Raw genomic sequence first — 22,560 nt, 5'->3', positions numbered from 1 at the left:
TTAATTTAAAAACAAAACAAAACAAAACAACCAGAATTACTCTACTAATACCATTCCCAACAACAAACCTACTTAGTAGAGCCTGAGATTTCTGCAGTTCATCATTTTGGGAATATTCAACTAAGGGTATACAAAGAACTCTCTATTCAAAAGTTACTTGAATTCTTTTTTACTTAATAAACTCTATATTTTTAATTAAGTTTTTTTGCCATTTAGAAGCTTATCCTTTAAGACAACAGAACCTACAAACCTAAAGACCTCAACATTAAAGAAAAATGACTGTATCAAAATTATTTATGCCACAAACTAAAAAATTCAAATAATTCTAAAAAAGGCTTACTTTTTAAAAAAAAGGCAATATCTGTCTCCCCCTTCTGACTACTCCATCATTAGTCCCCACAATTTTTTTTTAGTCCATAATTTAAAATCATGTGCTTAGACCATAATCTCTAAATTCCATCAATTTTAGATATTACCTAGTCATTTCCTCTTTCATTGTAGGAGGATTTAGTTCTTTTAAACTCCACCTCTTCTCTTTCCCATCTACTGTACACTTAGATCATACATTTAGGTTATTTTAACAACTAATGTCTAAATTATTATGGCTATGTACACATTCATTCATAAGTAATGCATTATAACTATGTTTCCTTTTTTTGGTATTACCTTTTGTTTTCCTGGAGTTAATAACTGCCTTTCTTTTTCAATTGCTTAGATTCCCAGCTACCAAATCTTACACTCTCCAACAGCCTCTCAGTGTATTTTTTCATCTAGGAAAACATAGCATTCTATTTTCCTCCCTGACCTCTAAATCTATTCGGAAATGGTGATTCTCTTGGGTCTGTTGCACAGTTGATCTCCCAGGTCTTCCCACTGCTATCATCCAGGGAATGCTCTTTTACTTCTCTCCTTCATTCCTGGCATCAGAGATCCCCTTTCTAGAGTTACTTTCTCATTTAAGGAAAGTACATCTGCCAGGAGCTTCCTGCAATACTTCACTGCCATCCAGTGTTTTTCATGAGATATTGGATGCCATTCTGATTTCAGATCCTTTGAACATTCTCTCCCCCTACCCTCTTGTGCCCCCTTCTACTTACTCTGGGAAACTTTTTTTTTTTTTTAATTTTTTAAAGATTTTATTTATTTATTTATTTGAGAGAGAGAATGAGAGAGAGGGAGCACATGAGAGGAGGGAGGGTCAGAGGGAGAAGCAGACTCCCTGCTGAGCAGCGAGCCCAATGTGGGACTCCATCCCGGGACTCCAGGATCATGACCTGAGCCAAAGGCAGTCGCTTAACCAACTAAGCCACCCAGGCGCCCTTACTCTGGGAAACTTAAAGGAATTCCTCTTTATCCGTATGTTTTGAAATTTCATTATGCTGTGCCTTGACATGGGTCTTTTTTTTTCATTTATTAAGCTGGGTATCTAGTAGATTCTTTCAAGATGGTCACTCCTGTCCCTCAGTTCTAGGGAAATTTCTTGCATTCTTTCCTTTGAAAATTTCCTTGCCCCTATTTTCTCATTCTGACATTCCTACTGTTTGGATCTTGGACTGATCCTTTCATTTTTATATCCTCCCTTGTCTTTGGTTCTCATTTCTGGAAAGTTTCTTCAACTTTACTTTCCAATCTCTAAAACTACAGGGGGTGGCCCATGGTCCTTTCTGTTTGTCACTTTTTTCACAGATAACTTCTCACAGTTCTTTCTTTCACAAAGAGATACAAAGGAAATAACTGAAGGATATAAGCCAATCTAATTATAAGACATTAAGTCCAACTGTTGTACGTTTGTTCATATCTATTATTATTTAATACGGTAGGTCCACTTGCCAAGCAGCGGAAACGGTATCATTTCTTCCAGTAGCTCAGTGTGACAGCAACACTATTTTTTCTGTTAATGACAATGTACACATTGTCTGAAAGTCTGAGATTCATATGGCTAGGAATGAACAGCTGTAACCAAACAGTTTTCTAGAATACATATAAACCTTTTTCCAGTTCAATAGGTCCATGAGGAACTTCCCAATTCTGGAAGAAACATGAAAAGCTGGGAAAACACCTGAGATGATTTCAGTGAGACAGCTGTATAGAACATCTCAATGGTTCCCATGTAAAGAGCTAATGGGCCAGGAATTACCTGTTGTCTCTTAGCACTATACCTGCTCTTCTTCGCTCTGTTCTGTCATGCTGGAGTTTGCAAACCACCCCACCTTTCCCAGGTTCCCTTGCCAGCTAGCTTCCTATTACATTCTGCCAATATTAGGTGCTAGAAAGAGTTCAGAAAGCAAGAAGAAGGATGGAAGCTGCTCTTCTTCCTCTCTTTCCCCATCTGCTTCTAGCAGTGTCTCTGCAAGTTTCTAAATTCCCTCAGTGACCCCAGCTGCAGCCACGGTGGCCTCTCTCGTGGTCCCAGAGCCAGCAAGGCAGCTCTCCTCTGGTCTGCTGTCATCTAACCATGGTCCTGCTCTTCCAGGCCTGGTCAGGCAGCAGTCCTGGGAGGGCAGCAGTGACTACACACCTGTGCTCTAGAACATGCTTCCACACCTTCCTTCTCCCATGTCTACGAGTGGAAGCTGCCTCACACAGGTACTCATGTCTGGATCACCTCACCCTCCTTTTTTTATTCTCTCAGTCCTTCCGACAGTGTTGCAACTAGTTCTCTGTATTACGTCTCCTCTGGGTGAAATGCCTAGTACGGTTACCCTTTTTACTGACTGGCCAGTGACTGGTAGAGCCTCCCTGAGAGATTAAAAGAGATTTTGTAAGCAGCTACCCATCTTCATTACCGGAAAGAGCTAAGGGCACGAAGCCTCATCTATGGTTATGACTGCAAAAGTACAATCTAACTTTATTATTTAGATAAAGTCAGACGACTCTAGAAGATGGCAAAGCAAACCCTCATGCGAATTCCTACATAAAAGAGGATATCCACCACTTTCCAAACTAAGTAGCCAGACGCATGACAGGCCCTTCTCCATAAAGTCTGACTGATACCAAAATGGCTGGCATACTGCTAAGATGACCAAAGAATAAAACCCCAAACACCTTTTATGAGGAGACAAAAATGAGTTGGGAGAAGGTGGCTTCAGTCTTCAATTTGGCAAAAACACAGTCATGCGGGATCACTCAGGTATTAATTCACTAGCTTCAACACACTTTAAAATGAGTCATGGATATGGCAAGAAAATGTATACAAAAGATATTTTTACAAAGTAAGCTGTACAGTATATCATAAAGATATGATACAATAACATTTTAAAAAATGTACTTCTTGACTATTCCTGTCTTCTATTCGGTAGCACACTTCCAGATGGTTCCATGCTCCATGACGCAGCGAGGAGAGAAAGTGGCTGGCTGGGACACACAGAACAGAGCAGAGGAGGACAGGGTGTTGCAGAAGCTGGCTGAGAGGGCAGGAAGAGGCTGAGGAGGGAAGCCTTTGGAAGGTATATTCTTTACTGAGATAATGAACAGAGAAGAGCAGTGGGGAGAGGAAGACCAGAAGTCTAAGAGTCTTCCTGAAAGAAAACAGGAAAGAAGAAGAAAAAGGCCTAGAAAGAGAGGAGAGAGGAGAGTACAGAGCGCACAGGGAGAGCCCAGCACCCAGAGCCAGAGATGCATCTTCAAGAGTGATGGGTTAGGGTTCCACTGCTTGTCACGGTCCAGAGCCCATTAAGATAAGCCCCTTGGGGGATTCTCCTGCTTCAGGCCTGTGAGCTCAGAGGAACCTACTTAGAATGACACTTGACCCTTGAACCAAGAGGGGTTAGAGGCGCTGACCCCCATGCTATTGAAAATCCGTGTATAACTTTTGATTCCCCCAAAATGTAACTATCAACAGCCTGCTGCTGACTGGAAGCCTTGCTGATAACTGTCCATTAACACATGTTCTGTATGTTGTATGTATTCTATACTGTATTCTTACAGTAAAGGAAGCTAGAGGGAAGAAAATGTTATTTAACAAAATCATGAGGAAGAGAAAATACATTTACAGGACTATACTGCATTTATTGAAAGAGAAAATCTATGTATGAGTGGACCTGCACAGTTCAAGCCCACGTTGTTCCAGGGTCAAGTGTGTTTATGACACCCTCCCACCAGACCTCAGGAGCTTGAGCCAGACTTGGAACATCAGCATGGAGAAGAGATAGTACCTCCTGTGGGAGTTAATACCCGCAAAAGAAACCCATCAGCCCAGGGAGGAAAGGTTGAACAGAGAGCCTCAAATCTGTAGGCACAAGTTCTCCAAAGGGCTCCTTATTACTTTCCATCACCTACAAACCCGACAGTGTTCCAGGCATTTGGCAATGCCAGAGGCCCTGATTTGGCTTCTTTGAAATGAGCAGGGCAGATAAACAAGTTTGTATGTTGCTCGGACAGAAAAACTCAGTAAAACTACCAGGTTCATTCTGAGCGTTCCTGGTATAATCAGTAGTAATTTGATCTTTTTCCAAGAAAACAAAAACAAAAACAAAAAACCCATGTAATATGCGCCTTTAGATACCTAAATCTTCTAATTTGCCACAGGCGAGTTGTTATGTTCAGCTCTGTGAGCATTAGAACAGCCATAGGACAAAGAGAAGCTCCTTCCAGATGGCTCTCCTTTCCCTCTCCCTTCACATATAAAATTGTATCACAATTATAGTCTCCACTTTGCAAAGTGCTTAGAAATATTTACTTAGTACTGACAGGCTAAAAGAGCTCTTGTTCTGAAAAATTTGCCTAAGGTCTAGAATTTTCGCCACCTGGCAATAAAGGTGCTTTGGGTGGGGGGAGGTGGTGAGGGAAGAATATTTAAAGTCCAGCACATCTGGCTATTAAATTGATTGGAGCCAGCACATGCTACCAAAAATGTAAGACACAGCTAAGAAATACTTAAGGAAGGAGGAAAACCACAGAAGCCGCTCCAGGTCACATTATAAAACAGAAAGAAAGAGAAGCAGAGTTGAAAAGACAGGGAGAAGAGACGTAAATTTGGATCACAAAGAGGATGACCGTTGTTTGGAAGGACTGGAAGTTTAACTTTGCTAAGGAAGGCACGGTGAAAAAACAGACTCGATGTCACAGTTAAGGTGAGCCTGCTTCCTGACCAAAGTGAAAAAGCACGTGCCCCAACTCTTAGAGGCTTCATTACCTGTAAACAAAATGGAAGTCAGAGCAGCAAGGTGGGGCAAAAGGCATCCCTGATTTATCAAGGATAAATATGCTAAGAGTCACGTTACTGAAATTATATGAGTAAGTGTAATGCCAGAGGGCTGATGGCAGGAAGAGGGAAGTCTCTGTAAATCAAACATTCAAGGCAGAAAACTTTCCTTTCAGGTTTCAGAAATAAACTGCCAATACTTAGGATATAGGGATGTATCAGTGATCAGGTAACTGTGCTTTCCCAGTATTAATAGGAATGACAAAAATAAGATATGGCAACAATAAAGCTTAATTCCCCTACATTTATTTGTGAGATGTCCTCTAATTTTTGAGGGCATTTTTGTTCCCTTCTCTATTTTGCTTAGGCAAATCTATATCGATATAATTAGGAGTCTGTTACCACATCACATAAAAAACGGTTGTACGGGAGAGTATTGTATTTTATAATCATGCCAAGGAGTTTTAGAAATTGTATTACTATAACTTTGCCATAATTTCATGAAATGAAATTCCATCTGTTTTTTAAATTAAAAAAATTTACTGTGATTAAATGCATGTACCATGAAATTTACCACATGAACCATCCTTAAGTGTGTGGTTCAGTTGGCACTAAGTCCTTTCACAGTGTTGCGTGACCACCGTATTTATTCATTCTTAAAGTGACCATTTCCTGGGGCACCTGGGTGGCTCAGTCGGTTAAGCATCTGCCTTCGGCTCAGGGTCCTGGGATCGAGGCCCACGTCGGGCTCCCTGCTCAGCGGGGAGTCTGCTTCTCCCTCTCCTTCTGCCCCTCTCCCCACTCATGCTCTCTCTCAAATAAATAAAAATATTCTTTCAAAAAATGACCATTTCCCAGTTTCTTTTCATTTCTCTGTACTTACATGTAGGAAGCTACAGCAAACCAATGCCAACACAACAATGAAAACTCTCAGATCCATATCTACAAGAAATTTTTAAAATATATAAGGCTTTCCAGAAATCCCAAAGTCATTTTGAAAGGAGCTATTGCTTCAAGGGCCAACGTCTCTAATAAGCACAAGTGAGCGGACACGTGGAGGCTGCTCAGGAGACACAAGGCCGACACAGATGTATGCCCGACGTGCAGAGACGAGCAGAGACCTGAGGTGCCTGCTGCGGGAGACGGCTTGTGTCACGGACAGCTGAGACTCAAGTCCAATACAAAGAGCATTCTACTGCTAATCCGGAGAAATTGATCTCCCTGTTCACACGCATGGGCAGAGAAAACTCATCAGTGATTTAAAATGAGACCCAAATCAATTTTTCTTAGGAATTTAACGCTGGTTCAATGACTGGAAATTGTCATGATTGCTTGGCCCTGCGAAAGAAAGAAAAGGGGAGCCAAAGATTAAATACCGAGTCACTGGTGAGGTTGTGCTGGAGACGATGAAGGGCTATCTCAATTTCTCATTAATGTGACAACGTCTAGAGTCGAGTTCTTTAAAGGTTAATATCTGGCTGATAACACGGCACGTCCAAGGGGCTTGGTAAGGGAGAATTATCTAGTTATTTTTTGAATACCACACATTCCCTTCAACTACCCAATCCCTCTGACTTCATTCCAACATGTGCACTTCCAAGTGGGCATGTTTCATTAGGATCAAGAGGAAGTCACAAGGGCAGATTCTCTGGACCGTAAGCATTACTTTGCACTTGAGCTGCTTTTCACGCAGGCTGCAGGCTGAAGAGCAGGTGCGAGGGGGGATTCACTCGTGGACGGAACAACACATGTGCCTGGACAGAGTCAGACAGTACTAGGGCCAGCTATTAATTATTACCATTTCTAAAACCATGACAACTGCTCAACTTTATTTATCGGTGGTTGCTGTTTCTCCTAAGCAATGTTGGCTATTACAGCTAATGTCCTAAGTAAAACCGCCCCATTCTCTGAGCACCCACCAAAAACTGGCTGGGGCCAGGAGGCCCCCTAAACAGGGTAGACACAGGAGATCAGGAAGATAATCTGATACCTGAATTTCTGTTTTGATAACACACGAAGAAGACAATCCACTTGTGAACAACTGTGACTTTAACAACCCTAAACTCAGCTCCGTGTCCATTTAACCCATTTTAGAGTTACATTTTTTAAGAGGAGAGAGGCATGAAAACCATGCTAAAAACTTAAATCTTAAGAGATGTTTTCCAAAAAACTAAAAAAAAAAAGTTCCACCGACTCACTTCTTTTTATTTATTTTCAAGATTTTGTTTACTTATTTGACAGAGAGAGAGATACAGCAAGAGAGAGAACACAAGCAGGGCGAGTCGGAGAGGGAGAAGCAGGCTTCCTGTGGAGCAGGGAGCCCGATGTGGGGCTCGATCCCAGGACCCTGTGACCATGACCTGAGCCGAAGGCGGACGCTTAACGACTGAGTCACCCAGGTGCCCCCACCAACTCACTTCTAAAACAGTAACTAAAAATAGCCCAACTTGAGAGAGAAGTGTTAGGAATCTCTTTCTAGCAACTACTCTTGAACACAGAACCCAGGAGTTACTCCCATTACCCCATTCCTTTATTTTCCACCTTTATAAACCTACCAAACTTCCTCTGTAACTTCCATTAAAAACTCCCCCGTCTTTCTTGTTTTGTTCCGATGAGAAAAATGATAGACGTTGGTTAACAACATTTGCAATCAACACAGGAACACATGACGATGCAGGTAAAAATCCCTATTCAGCTATGATTTAATCCTGCAAGTATCTAACTTGGTGCCGGCCAGCCTATAGGAAATGAGACGGATACAGTTCTGGCCTAGACCCCTGTCTCGTCTCTGATTTATTACTCCATGTGTGTGTGTGTAGGGTACGGCGGGGTTGCGAGGGGGTGCCTGATTCTCTTCAAAGGGGTGTGGAAAGAGGATGACAGGGCTGGAAGAACCTCAAAGAGCGTCTAGTCCAAACCACCGGTTTTGCATGTACAGAGCTGTCCAGTCACTTTCCGCTCCCAGGCCTACCCAGCTTGGGTGATCTCTGTCACGACCAGAATCCAGTTCTTCATTTCATTTCAATTTACAAATATTAAAGAAAATCCATATACGAATGGAAGCACATGGGTGTAATGGTGAAGTCCTGAAGGGTTAGGTTGGGTTGACAAGACATGTCGAGCAGGTGCTGGGGCACCCTTCCCCCTGCCATGGGCAGTGGGCAAATAACAGAGGTAAAGTATACCTCAAGTACGCAAAGCATACTCTGTCCCAGGCCTCCTGACGGTCCTTCTCAGCCCAGTCAGTCCTTATGGGTCCTGCAGGGCCAGCTGAAAGCACGTGAAGTCACTGGTGAACACACATTACCAGAAAACACGCATAAACATGTACATTGGAGGGGGGGAGCACCGACCGAGGCCCATACAATGTAATTATTACTCCCGTAACAACAGAAGCCACCCTTGGAAATCACACCTTATCTTTCCAAACCACACCAAGCAAAAACAATAATCAAAAAATGATTCTACTTTGTGATCATTTCTGACCCCTTGATGATAGCCTCGTAGCAGATTACAGAAGCGTGGAGGCCTCTGAGGCTGTCAGCCCCTATCAATCACCTTCCATTAAATAAAGGTTTTCCAATTTTGTGCTTCTCTCAAAGGCTTCATTTTGCCTGGATTAAGCCGAAGCATCAACATTTGAACTTACTGCTCCTATTCCTGCTTCCCAAATAAATGCCATTAGCAGAAAAATGGGCTTTTCCACAGTAGGAACTCAAAATCAAAGCAGACAACAGTGATGTGGTCACATATACGAGACATCTGACCACAAACGCCTCACACATGCATTTTACACATTTCACGAGCGACCACAGGGCCCAGGAGGAAGGGAGGACGTAAGGGGTGCCCAGAGCAGGAGAGATCTGTGGGCCGTACACGTTAGCCCCTGAAATGCATCTGGGCCAATCCCAATATAGTCATCAGAGTGCCGCAGATTTCTCTTGGGTTCCAGAAGCAGGTCTAAGAGTCATGCACTGCACGGTTTTACTACTTGGTCTCTATCAGCCCCGTGACGGAGAAAAGTCATTTTGTCTAAAATGCAGCAGATGGGTCTAAGGGAGGGAAACAGTTTAAAATCAATTGGGAAAAGCAAGTTTAAAAAATAAGCACCTTAAGCAGAGAGACTCATCTTATTTCTCTTTGTAACACTGACAGCTGGGCGGGGGGCAAGGGGGACACGTTTGCTGCATTCATACACCAAAACCAGAAGATGTGGGCCACAGTTTCTATAAATATGATCAAGACTCCACTCATGCACATTTTCCTGTCCTGATAAACAGGCTTTGTCATTATTATCTTTAATGGCCACATAAAAGTGACAAGAGCCAGAAACAGAGTGGTGAGAACATCAAGCGATGAAGAGGGAAGAGGGAGATCTCAGAGTCATTTCCAAATAGGCCCGGGGGACGGACTGGATGCATGTTACCGAGAGGTCCCCAAGAAGTACGCTGTGACATGTTTTATTTGGCCCACATGGACATTTTTTTAAATGTTAATTTACTGTCAACACTAAAATACTGGGAGATCTCACTTGAAGATCCAGATTTCAGGCTTCTCCCAAGAAAACAAGCAGAGAGATGACCGGCACGGCATTCCCACTTGGCGACAATCTGTTGTTTACTCTCCCATTTGTCCCTGGAGGTCATCGCGGTGGCCTGCTTCATTACGAAGGTTCCTGTCTGGTCTCTCCTGCAGGTAAGGAGTGTACAAAGAAGATGCCCAGATTGAGAGGGAGCTGGGGGGCAGGCCAGAGAAACGGACTGGCAGCACCTGAAGACACAGACCTTGAACTTCAGGTGCAGTCCGGGTCTGAGACTGTGGAACTTCCGGTTGACCATGAAGCCGTCCAAGAGAGCAGATGAAGAAGCTTAAAGATAAAGTGCCAAGAAGACTGAGCCCAACGTAAGGTCTTCAGTGGAAGTGGGAAGAGGGAAAGCGATGCAAGCCAAAAGGGGGCTGGGTTTGTGGCCTGGGCCCCCCTGAGCTGGCCTAGCCTCCGTGACTAGCCTCACCGCCACACCTCTCCAGCAGGCACCCTCGGGCCCAGCCGGCCAGCCCCAATTCTTGTTTGAGAAACCGAGTGTCGTTTCGGGCCTTCATGCCTCCTGCAAACCTGCATTTCCTACTGCCTGGAACGCTAGCCTGCCTCTGCTAGATTTCTACCCAACTTTCCAGAATGAGCAGCCCCAATGAGGTTGCTTCGATGGTGTCGTGTGACCATCCGGTAGGCTCTGTAAACGCACTGCCCTGAGCTTACTGCCTTCCTGTCTGAGTGCGTGCTCCCTGAGGCTGGCTACCAGGTCTTCTGACTTCCTCTCCTCGATGCCCAGCTGTGTCACAGGAATCAAGGAAGAGGGATTTCCGGTGGACAGAAACTTCTCAATACCAGAAGTTATTCAAGGGTGACGGGCGGCACTGGATTTTCGCAACGTACTGTGGCCAATAAGTCCGAGTGGGGGCTGGTTCCTGATACATCGCTGGAAAATAATTTGGCAATATATATCAACTTAACACCGCTCCCACCCTGGGCCTCAATAAATCGACTTGGGAAATAAGTAATGTGGTTGTAATGGCCAAGTTTTGTTTTGCTTTGTTTTTTCCCTGGCTGTCCAGAACCAACCCCAATTTCCATTTTGAGGGAGCTCCAATCACACGAAGCCCAACATGGTCAGATTCCTCCTCGGCCCACCGCCAAAGGCCAGGCCCAGCCAGCTCAGCACCCCTCCTCTGACCAAGAGAGGTGGGGGCATCGCTCAGCTACTCTGGCTGCAGCATCCTGGCCTCGTTGTCCAGGGACGGCTGCTCTATCCCTGGCCCTCCAGCCTCCTGTCCCTTCTCTGGGCTCCAACAACCTCCCAATCAGGGCCCTATTGAAAAAAGAGCCAGACCCAGTCTCTGCTTCTGGACCTGGAAGCGTCCTAACCGATAGCCTACATGACAGGAACAAGTCTTATATATGGAGAAAAGCTTTATGTATGTAATAGAGCATTACTTATACAGTAAAATGAGGAAACAGTCTAAAAGCCCCCAAACAAGAGTACCCAAGTAAAGGACGGTGTATCTATTTGACAGAATGGTACTAATGACACCAAAAGAAAAAAGGGCTTATAAGAACATGTTAAAAAGACAGAAGTGTTAAAAATAGAATATCATCATCATCGTGTAAAAATACTATGGGTAGAAAAAAATGACTAGAGAGGTACCAAAATATTAAGATAGAATTATAAGATTAATATGAAGATTTTCCTTACAGTTTCAATTAATCAATTAGGAAAGTACCCCGGGCACTGACAGTCTCCGGCCGCCTGGCTCCAAGCCTGGCCGGCTCACACCACCCTGAAAGAACAGTGTTAGCTCTGTATGTTCGAGCAAACTGTCCTCCTCAGTTCTGACATGGGTCTTCCCACCTTCCCTTCTGTCCCTCCCTCCTTTCTTTCTTCCCTCCCTCATTCCCCCCGCCACCACGGGATCACAGAATACACATTCTGCTTACTTTGGGTTTCCACTTTACCAGACCCGGGGGAAGCCTGTTCTACTCCCTCCTCAGGCCTCTGTTCCCATGTTGTGTCCTCCTGGAACCTTTGAGCCCCTAGGCTGGCTGAGATACTTCTCCGCCTGGGCACCCTGTAGTCACCAGGATCTACACTGCGTCCTTCTCCTCCACTCCACGGCAGGCACCGTGCCCAACCCACCCTTCAGCTCTGGGACAGAGCCCAGTGCCTGGCCCGCAGATGATGCCGGTGTTGACAGGGGAAAATGAAAAGAACGGATGGGGAATGAAGCTTGAGGACAAGATGGCTTTGAGGGCAGACATGCATCAGTGGAGGACCGGGCATTTCTCCATAGACATGGAATGAAAGACGACACTGGGTATAGAGACAGACATGCAGGTCTGTAAAGAATAAGGGAGCGGAGGAACTTACCTGGATTATCTCAGTGAAGGAGGAGAAGAGAAAGAAGCAGACAATAGGCAAGAAAAATATTCTTGATAAGCAGTAAGAGAAAAGAATCTGCACAGTTATTCTTCTGCCCCATAATTAGGTATCTAATTATCTGTGTTTACAGTAGGGTTTTATTTTATTTTTTAAGATTTTATTTATTTGAGAGAGAAAGTGAGCGAGAGAGAGAGAGAGAGAGAGCATGGGGGGGGGGAGCGGCACAGGCAGAGGGAGAAGCAGGCTCCCCGCGGAGCAGGGAGCCCGATGCAGGGCTCGATCCCAGGACCCTGGGATCATGACCTGAGCCAAAGGCAGACACTTCACTGACTGAGCCACCCAGGTGCCCCTGTGGTAGGGTTTTAAAAAACAACTCCTTGAGAGATTAAATGGTCTCCAAGGTTAGTTAAATAAACCAGACAACTTAGAATTCAGCTTCCTACCTATGTTGTTCAAAAGAGCTAATGTAAGAAAAAATACGTTCATGCTTATCCAAGGGAAGGCAGCACCATCCCGGGCGCACTAGACGTGCCCCTTACCAATTTCATGCCCGGTAATGGCTTCAGCCACAAAATTACACATTGCAGTTTATTTGAAAGAAAGCAATTCCATTTCTAATTCAATGAGGACATGAACCTCCTAGCTCCAGATTATCCCTGCGAAACTTTCTCAGGTCATCACTGTTCTCCTTAAAAGCCCTTCTATGCTGCCTTCCAACAAGGGTCAGAGCCTCTGAGTCTTATTTATGAAGGCGGCTCTGGGCAACCGATTGAGACCCACGCTTTCCCATGGCTGGCGTTTGCTGAGGACGCACTAGAACCAGCCACTGGGCCACCAGCTTGCTTTCACTGAATGTGCAGAATAACCACGTGGACAAGGCAGGTGGCTCTCTCAGGCACCCGGGTCCCAAGTGGCAGAGGCCACGTTGTGACCCAGCTCAGGCTCCACGGCACTGTGCTACTCGTAAGCCTCCCTAAGAGAGTCACACGCCAAAACGCGGAAGGCCCATCAAGGGTCCCGTGTTCGGACGGTGTTAGTGCAAAGTCAGCCGGGCGGATTTTTCCCCACATCACTGAAATGTGGCTAAAACCACAATCGACGTGCTTAGACAACATTACGTAATAGTCAATATGCTGAGAAGCAACACTGTCCCTCACCCCCAAGTCATTCAGAACTCTCAGTCTGGCCTCTCACAATTGGCTTCGTCCGTCAGACTCAGACGAGGCTCTATTTTGAATTCTAATGAGGAGGAGGCACACTGAATATTTAACTGCGATGACAAAGATCTTGCTTTTGTGGAGACGCCCTGACACAAGTAACAGATCTGAAAGTACATATAGAGACCGATGGAAAATACCAATCTCATCTGCGTTCGGACGCTGGAAAAAGACAATATTGTTTTCTACTTGATGCTATCTGGGGGCTAGGGGTGGGCAAGGAAAAAGGAAGAAGAGCCACACAAAGATCTCAGTAAAATTTCTGCAGCCGGGGCTCCTGAGTGAAAGGTTTACAAAGACGTGCTTGAATCCTTTGTTAACGACTGCACAAACAAATTCATCGCCAGGCCCTTCTGTGTGGCCCCCTTGCACTTCAGTGTGTGCTAACAACTGGAAATTTCCTCCCTGCGAAAGCAGCTATGACTTATATGTATCAGATCAGCAAAGAAGACGTGCTGCGGGGAGGGAAACAAAAGACCATTTCACGGTTCACAACCTACTTCTGCACTGAAAATGATGTGCCCGCTGCTACCCTCGGCTCACTCACGTCCCCGGAGTTAAACAAATGGGGTGCCACGTGAACAGTAACCGAGGGACACTTGAGTGGGTCGCTTAACATCTACCCCGCAAACAGTTAAAATATACCTCGCTCGTGCTTCCTGTGCGTGCGTGTGCGCGTGTTTACATGGAAATGATCAACTGTGCCTTGCATTTGGGAAGTACAGGGGATCGACCCTTTGCTGTGTCTCGAGGCTCCTGGACCAAGCCCTCCAGACCCTTTCTTATTGAGATCATAATGTAACTTCCATAGCGTTTGGACATCTCTTGTATATGCTAGCTGGCAATTATGGAGAGAGACTATGGCTTATATTTTTCTTAGCTGCCCGCTGGTTGATTATCTCTGCTGCTACCAAATATGCCCACGGAGTTTTGAATTTCAGGTATTTTTTTTTTTTAATTTCTAGGAGCTTGATTTTGGCCCCTTTTCAAATTTTCTGCTACTTTCTATGGTTTCCTGTTTTCTGAAGATCCTTTCAAGCCTGCCATTTCTTTCTTTAAATATACCAAGCATAGGTGATTTTCTTATCTCCGTCTGATAATTCTACTACTGCCAGTCTGTGCAGATTGGAAGTGTGGTCTGTGGCTGTCTCTGGCTCATGCTGTGCTGTTTCCACATCTGCTAGGTTATCTTTGACTGTGTGCTGGTCACTGCTCTGAACAATTCATTTTGGGGTGATTCTTAGAGACCAGGGATAAAGATGTCCTCTTCCAGACAGGCATGTCATTATTTTTGCCAGGCACCTGGGGCTCTAGCATGTGAATCTAGAACTCTGAACCAAATGCAGAGTCTGGGGTTTCCTGGCCCAGGCTGAGATGGATGCTCACGATGCAAATCCACATGAGGGCCGTTCTGTGCCCCCAACTCGTCAGGAACTACGGTTTTGTCTCTTTCCCTCTCCAATCTTCTCAGTGCCAAGGCTGCGTCTCCACACTTCCCAAAGGTACCTTACTTCCAGTTCACTTTTACCCTAAGGGTGCTCTCTGGGGACCCACCTCAATAGGGGAAGGGTCTCCTGTTACACTTTTCAGCTGGAGTGGGCCCAGGACAGGAACTTCTACCCCACCTGCCTGCCTCTCTCAGGCTACATAAGTCCCTGACTCCTGCCTGCAAATGGGCTTTATCAGGAAAAAAAATCAAACCACCAGAAAGTACCTAAGAGTTTAAGGACTGGAGGGCACCTGGGTGCCTCAGTCCGGTAAGTGTCCAACTCTTGATTTTGGCTCAGGTTGTGACCTCAGGGTCATGAGATCAAGCCCTTTGTTGGGTCCCACGTCTGGCTCTGTGCTCAGCGTGGAGCGCTCTGCTTGGGATTCTCTCCTTCCCTCCCCCTCTACCCCTCCCCCAGCTTGCAGGAGCTCTCTCTCTCTCTAAAATAAATAAGTAAATCTTAAAAAAAAAGGAGAGAGTTTAGGGACTGGAAGCAAAACAAAAGGACAGGTTAATATAATGCTTCCTTAAAAAAAAATTAAACACTTGGGCGCCTGGGTGGCTCAGTTGGTTAAGCGACTGCCTTCGGCTCAGGTCATGATCCTGGAGTCCCGGGATCGAGTCCCGCATCGGGTTCCCTGCTCAGCAGGGGGTCTGCTTCTCCCTCTGCCCTCTTCCCTCTCGTGCTCTCTGTCTCTCATTCTCTCTCTCTCAAATAAATAAAATCTTTAAAAAAAAAAATTAAACACTGAATTACCATTTGATTCAGCAACAGGACTTCTGCGTATATACACACAAAAGCAGGGACTTGAATCGATGCTTGTACACCTACGTTCATACTGGCATTATTCACCCAATAGCCAAAAAGGTCCACTGACAGATAAATGGATAAACAAAATGTAGTATGTATATGCACTGGAATATTATTTAGCCTAAAAAAGGAAGGAATTCGTGACACACTCTATTATAGCATGGAAGAATACTGAAGACATTCTGCTGAGTGAAATAGGCCAGACACAAAGGGGCAAATACTGTGTGAATTCACTCATTAGAGGTACCTGGTGTTGTCAAATTCACAGAGACAGAAAGTAGAGCGGTGGCTGAGAGGGGCCGGCTGGAGAAGAAGGAGGAGTCAGTGTTTCACGGGGTCAGAGCTTCAGTTGGAGAAGATGGAAAGGTTCTGGAGACAGATGGTGCTGACGGCCGCACAAGAACATGAATGCGCTCAATGCCACTGAACTGCGTACTTAAAATGGTTATGATGGCAAATTTTATATGTATTTTATATTTATGTATCTTTTATCATAATAATTTTTTTTTTTAAGTTAGGTTAATAGGGGCGCCTGGGTGGCTCAGTCAATTAAGCGCCTAACTCTGGCTCAGGTCATGATCTCGGGGTCCTGGGATCGAGCCCCGCGTGGGGCTCCCGCTCAGCAGGGAGTCTGCTTGTCCCTCTGCTTCTGCCCCTCCCCCCACTCGTGCTCTCTCTCTCAAATAAATAAAAATGAAATCTTTACAAAAACAAGTTAGGTCAATTTTGGCAAGGGCTGATGGACCCACTCAGTAAATTCCACAGGGCATAATAACTTCACAGGCTTAATACTGATCAATGACAGCAGGGTGTTATTGAACCAGTCTGACCTCTCTAGAGCTCGGGAGGCCGCATGATGAACCTTTATCAACATGTAAAAACTAGCACTGCTTGCCAACAAACATATATATAATTACAGATCTCCCTACAAAAATATAAATGCAGGGGCGCCTGGGTGGCTCAGATGATTAAGCGTCTGCCTTCAGCTCGGGTCATGATCCCAGGGTCCTGGGATCGAGCCCCACATGGGGCTCCTGGCTCAGCCGGGAGTCTGCTTCTCCCTCTCCCTCTACCTCTCCCACTGCTCATGCTCTCTCTCTCTCTCTGTATCTGTGTGTCTCAAATGAATAAATAAAATCTTTAAAAAAAAAATATAAATGCAATAAATTTTCCTTTAAAGGTATCAGGTATCAGAAATGCTATAAGGTTAGTTATTAGGGTGTTGATCAACATTACTGATGGCACTGCTAAGTAAATATTAGGGAAACAAATGGACAGGATAAAAGAATTCTCTTTAAAGTATTTCTACTGAAAGAACGAAGAAATGTCTATTTAATGCTGCTGTACTACTGGACTTCTCCCTTCTGAGTCCCTACATATACAGCTGACCCTTGTACAACACGGGTTTGAACTGCGTGGGTCCACTTACATGTGGACTTTTGTCAATAAACACAGGACTGTACTATAAATGCACCTTCTCTTCCTTATGATTTTTTTTTTAAAGATTTTATTTATTTATTTGACAGAGAGAGACACAGCGGGAGAGGGAACACAAGCAGGGGGAGCAGGAGAGGGAGAAGCAGGCTCCCCGCCGAGCAGGGAGCCCGATGTGGGGCTCGATCCCAGGACCCTGGGATCATGACCTGAGCTGAAGGCAGACGCTTAATGACTGAGCCACCCAGGCGCCCCTCTTGCTTATGGTTTTAACATGTTCTCTTCTAATACAGGGGCGCCTGGGTGGCTCAGTTGGTTAAGCGACTGCCTTTGGCTCAGGTCATGATCCTGGAATCCCAAGATCGAGTCCCGCATCGGGCTCCCTGCTCGGCAGGGAGCCTGCTTCTCCCTCTGACCCTCCCCCCTCTCATGTGCTCTCTGTCTCTCTCATTCTCTCTGTCTCAAATAAATAAATAAAATCTTTAAAAAAAAAAAATAAATAAAAAATAAATGTAAGAATACAGTACATAATATATAATATTATTATACTTAATGATTATATATTATTATATTAATATATTATACTGTATGATATATACTTTAATTATAAAATATATGCTTATAATCATATGTAATATATAATAATACAGTATATATAACATACAAAATACGTGTTAACTGACTGTTTATGTTATGGGTAAAGCTCCCAGTCAACAGTAGTCTATTAATAATTAAGTTTTGGAGGAGTCAAACTTATATGCAGATTTTTGCCTGCAAGTGACCTCTGCATTGTTCAAGGGCCAACTGTAATTCTGTTGCACATTATATATAACTAAATATAAATGGCACATAAGATAAATTTACAGCTAACTTATTTTAAAAACACGCATTTTAGTAATTATGGGAGTCTCTATATTTCTTCTATTTAAAAAAATGGAACAGAGTTCAAGTTAGAAGATTTTATGCACATTTCTGGGTATAAATACCAACACTAATAAGCAATACCGTAAAATAAAAAACTGGCAACAGAAGTAACATTCCTCATTACAACTTCACGAGTAACGTGTGCTGAGGGCCACTGGTTTGCAAATACAAGAAGCTTACCAACATATCTATAAATACGTTCATGCCAAAATAGTTAACAACATGACAGCTGCGCACATAACAAAGAATTCGAGAAAGTTGTCACTGAATCGGGAAGCCTAGTCCTACTTTACTTATTTTTAAACATTTTATTTATTTATTTATTTGGAGAGTGAGTGAGTGAGCGGCAGGCAGAGGCAGAGGCAGAGGCAGAGGCAGAGAGAGAATCTCAAATAGACTCAGTGTGCTGAGTGCAGAACCCAATGCGGGGCTCGATCCCACGACCTTTCGATCACAACCTGAGCCCAAATCCGGGCTGACTGAGCCACCAGGGTGCCCCAGACTATCCCTACTTTAGACAGACAGAGATAATAGCTAATACTTACTTACAGCTTACTATGTGCTGCACGCTGTTCTAAGTGCTACATATCTGTATCGATCTGTATCTATATCATCTGTAACTATACCTACATCTTTATCTATATTAACTCCTTTATCCCTTACAACAACGCTCTCGGGCTATACCATTAGCATTCCCATTTCAAAGACAGGAAAACTGAGGCAAAGGGGAGTCTGGACTTCCCCAAAGTTGCATAGCTGGTGACTGGTGGAGCTGGGATGCAAGCCCAGGCTCTAGAGCCCCCACTCTTCACCCCCTCTCCCCCCCCCCCACTGCAGGGCCTCTCCACATAAATACAGAAAGTCAGGGAAGATGGCCAGCTTTAGACCCCTCTCATGTTCTATACAGTTTAATTTTGATAACCAGGTTACCGACTCTTTTAAGAGTCAATAAGATTAAGTTTCTATAGAGATCAAAGACAGTAACAGATGGAAGAGGGGGGTGCACCTGCATCTCTCTGCTTCCAAATGATCTAGTGCAGAACAAAGTCTCCCTGGGCAGAAGTTACATGAGAAGGTGGGTAAAGCAAGAAACAAGGAGGTGTTGCTTTCGGCAGGAAGCAGAAAGAAGCGCACGTCCATGGGAACAGAAGCACAGCGTGGCTGGTATCTGGCGGATGAGAACTCCGGGGCTGGGGAGCACAGACAGGTGATAACAGGGGAGCAGGGAGGCCCCTCAGAGTCCCCCTTCCGGAGGTCCCAGAGTCCATGGCTGCCTGTCCTCAGCTACCCTGTTGTTCTAGACTTCTGTTTAGCCAGCACATCAGGTAAAGAAGGTAATGCCTGTCGGGCCGTACATCTCAGGTCTCCCCTGCACAGAGATCCTTGTTCTAAAACTGGACAGATCAGAGGGATCCACTGCATTTTTCATATCGAAAGGGCTAAGAGGCAAAGCATGTGCTCAGATCACTGGGGTTTTGAGTGCTATCGTACTGCTGCTTGTAATAAAGGTATTAGCTTCATAAACCTCGTGCACCTTTGTGAGACGAAGCACCCAGTAATGATCACTGTGGCCACTCCTAGTGTCACTACCATTTATCATTGCTGGCCTCGGGCAGGGCACTGCACACAGGCGATAAATAGTTCAAACCACACAGCACGCAGCCCTACTTCATCAGAAGCTCTAGGGCAAAGCCAGAGAATCAGTATTGTTAGAATCCCACCAAGGGATTCTTATCTTGGCCCATGTATCCCCACTTTATGTACAAGGTACTAAGCAGTAAGGCGATCGCCAAAGATAACGTCACTACATGTAGGATTTGAACTCAACCAGACTTCAGAACCTGGCCTCTTAACTGCTCTGTGGTCCAAGCTCCAACAATTAAGCTTGTGACTAAAAAAAGGCACAAAGTAAGCAAGATGGCCTTCAATACCCACGAGGATCTATCAGCACCAACCTGTATATTGTCTCACAATTTCCCAAACTGGTATTCTCTGTAAGCATACACAGAGGTTTCCTATTTTAAATTAAAAAAGAAAATAACAATGCATTGGATTTCTCCCACATTTGTAGCAAGTCACTTCATTTCATTTTATTATTATTTTTTAAAGTAGGCTCCGCGCCCAGCACGGAGCCCAATGTGGGGCTTGAACTCACGACCCCGTGATCCAGACCTGAGCTGAGACCAAGAGTCAGACACTTAACTGACCAAGCCACCCAGGCGCCCTTACAACTCACTTCATTTTAGCAAGATTTGGGTCTCTTTTAGCAATTCCAGTGCTTCATCAAATGGGACTGTCTGCATTAGAAGGGCAACCAAATCCCTGCAATAATTAGGCAATGTGGGAAACTGAAAGTAGAGTAAATGTGCAAGCAATGAGAGAGGCAGAACAATAAGGGTAGCTATCCTTTACCGCAAGACGTTGACTTTCTGTCCACCATATTCACACGCCTGGTCTCAGTGCGGAGCTTCCCATCTGTGTTCTCCACCAGGTTGGCAAGGTCATCAATTATCTCTAGAAAGGAAGACAGAGATGTGTGGTTAATACTCCAGAAATACTCCAGCTCACATCACAGTGTCAGAGCTGTGGCCTCCCTACTAATCAATTCTCTCCTGTGCAGTGAGGGGAAAGGTAAAGAGCTCATGTATGTTCTTTGAAATCTGCAATTCTGATTCATAAAAGGGGGTGGTGGTGGTGTGGGCGGAGTAGTAGTAAAGAAGAAAACTGATTTCCCGTGAGACTGGGACACAGAGAAGGACTGTCAGAAATCCAAGGGAAAGAAAGCAGGACCCAGCAAAGTTATGCTTGGCCAAGTTGTCATTCCAGCATAAAGCTGGTGGATGGACTATGGGAGACTCCAGGGACTACTGGGGTCCTTCTCGAGAAAACAGCTTGATGATGAAATCTAGCCAACCAAGAGGCAAGTAGAAATAAAGAACTCTAGGATGGAGAGGCCAGAGACCATGACCGAAGAGATGCTGGAGAGATCTGGGGCCATCGAAATACTGAGCTGGGGATCAGCAGATACATGGATTACTTTACAAAAAGGTAGATAAATGTTGTAAACAGTGATGCTCTAATTATAACTGAAAGTCAGGAAGCAGTTGGGGGGTTGGGGGGTTTGGGGTTGGAGGGAGAAAGGTGGAAGGAAGTTGGAGGTGTTAATTTCTCCATCACTTCACAGAGGAGTCCTATCGAGCTGTTGAAAAGGGAAACATGGAGACCCACAGCTTTTCAAAACCACCATCTTTTTTTTTTTGTCAACCTTAGACGGATCTTTTAGTAATTACTATCTCTTGTCAAGAACACTTTATGTGAAGTTCAGCTTTTCTTCTTTTTTTTTTTAAACACTAATCCTCTTCTTTTAAAATTGGAAGTATCGTTGACACTACGCTAATCTCCTTAAAGTGAAATTAAGCACTTAGCAACACTTAAAATAGTATATATTGCATGATCCTAATGATATAAAATTATTTCTATCCACCCTTTCATATTGGACAAACCTACAAGGATATTTCTGGATGATGTCAACCTAATGTGAATAATGATTATTTCTAGGTACTGGGATCCTGGATGATCTTCCTTGCATTTTCTGTACCGTTTGAATTTCTTCTAATGAGTACACATTATTATTTCAATTTTGGTTCCTGTTCCTCACTCCTTCCTCCCTTGCTCTTTTTTGTTGTTGTTGTTGTTGCTTTAGAGATACACTATCCAATATGAGTCACTGTTTCTGTTAAAGAAATAAAAGGAATCAAAGGAAGTTTCCAGAAGGATGCTGGAGCTGAGTTTTGAAGGCCGTGTCGGTGAAGAGGTAGGAAGAGAGCAACGCGTATGCAATGAACAGCATGTGGAAGGCACAGAAGAGCTGGCTGCTCTCTCCTGGCTCCTGCAGCCCTTCCTACCACCTCTGTTTACTTACGGACCTTTAAACTTCGCATCTAATGATTTGCTCGCATGTCTTTCCTTTGCGGGAAGAGTATGACAGAGACTCCCTTTCATTCATGGCTCTACCTGTGATGCCCAGGAGAGTGCCTAGTACACAGCCAGATGAAATAAATACAGATAAACACAGATAAAGGCAACGAATGGATGAAGTCTAAAAGAAAGACATAATTTCAAAGCACTCTGCTGCATCTTAGACTAAGCCAAATTTATCAAATATTACCTATAGAACACCTGCCTAGAAAACCTTTCACTGCTATTTAACAATTCACTCATGACTCTCTATTCCTTCATATTCAGTGACATTCTCTCTCCCCGTCTTCCTTCCATCTGTCTCCAAGCTCTGTCTAGAGTCTCCTCTTTCCCTTAAATGCTGACAATCCCACACTGCTGTGTATTTTTACTCTAGTACTACCATGGTGATTTTACATACCTTTTGGTGTCCTCAATATGTAAATTAAAAACTTGAAAATCTGCTCCACATAGCTCTCCAAAATTCTGGACTCAGGCAGCGAACTGCCTACTACTTATCTGTACCCTGAGATTTCTACAAATATCGGACTCTCAAGGTCTCTGAAACTAAACTCTTCATCTTCCCCTAAACCTGAGTCCCCTCCTACATTCCCTGTCCCCATCAATGGCACCGACATTCACTTGCTGGC

At 44.4% G+C, this 22,560-nt stretch overlaps 1 protein-coding gene across 1 annotated transcript in view; it reads right to left on the bottom strand.

Moving 5' to 3' along the window:
* The window catches only part of STX8 (syntaxin 8), a 237,272-nt gene that overhangs the window by 67,248 nt on the left and 147,464 nt on the right, over nucleotides 1-22,560 (bottom strand). Inside the window, exon 5 of the mRNA XM_081805716.1 lies at nucleotides 20,366-20,467. Within this exon, the coding sequence (XP_081661842.1) occupies nucleotides 20,366-20,467 (102 nt within the window). The remainder of the gene's footprint in view (nucleotides 1-20,365; nucleotides 20,468-22,560) is intronic.

The sequence above is a fragment of the Leptonychotes weddellii genome, chromosome 15, assembly GCF_054177405.1.
Source record: "Leptonychotes weddellii isolate Sample4059 chromosome 15, ASM5417740v2, whole genome shotgun sequence".
Classification (NCBI taxonomy): Eukaryota; Metazoa; Chordata; class Mammalia; order Carnivora; family Phocidae; genus Leptonychotes; species Leptonychotes weddellii.
This window is presented reverse-complemented; position numbering and strand designations above follow the sequence as displayed.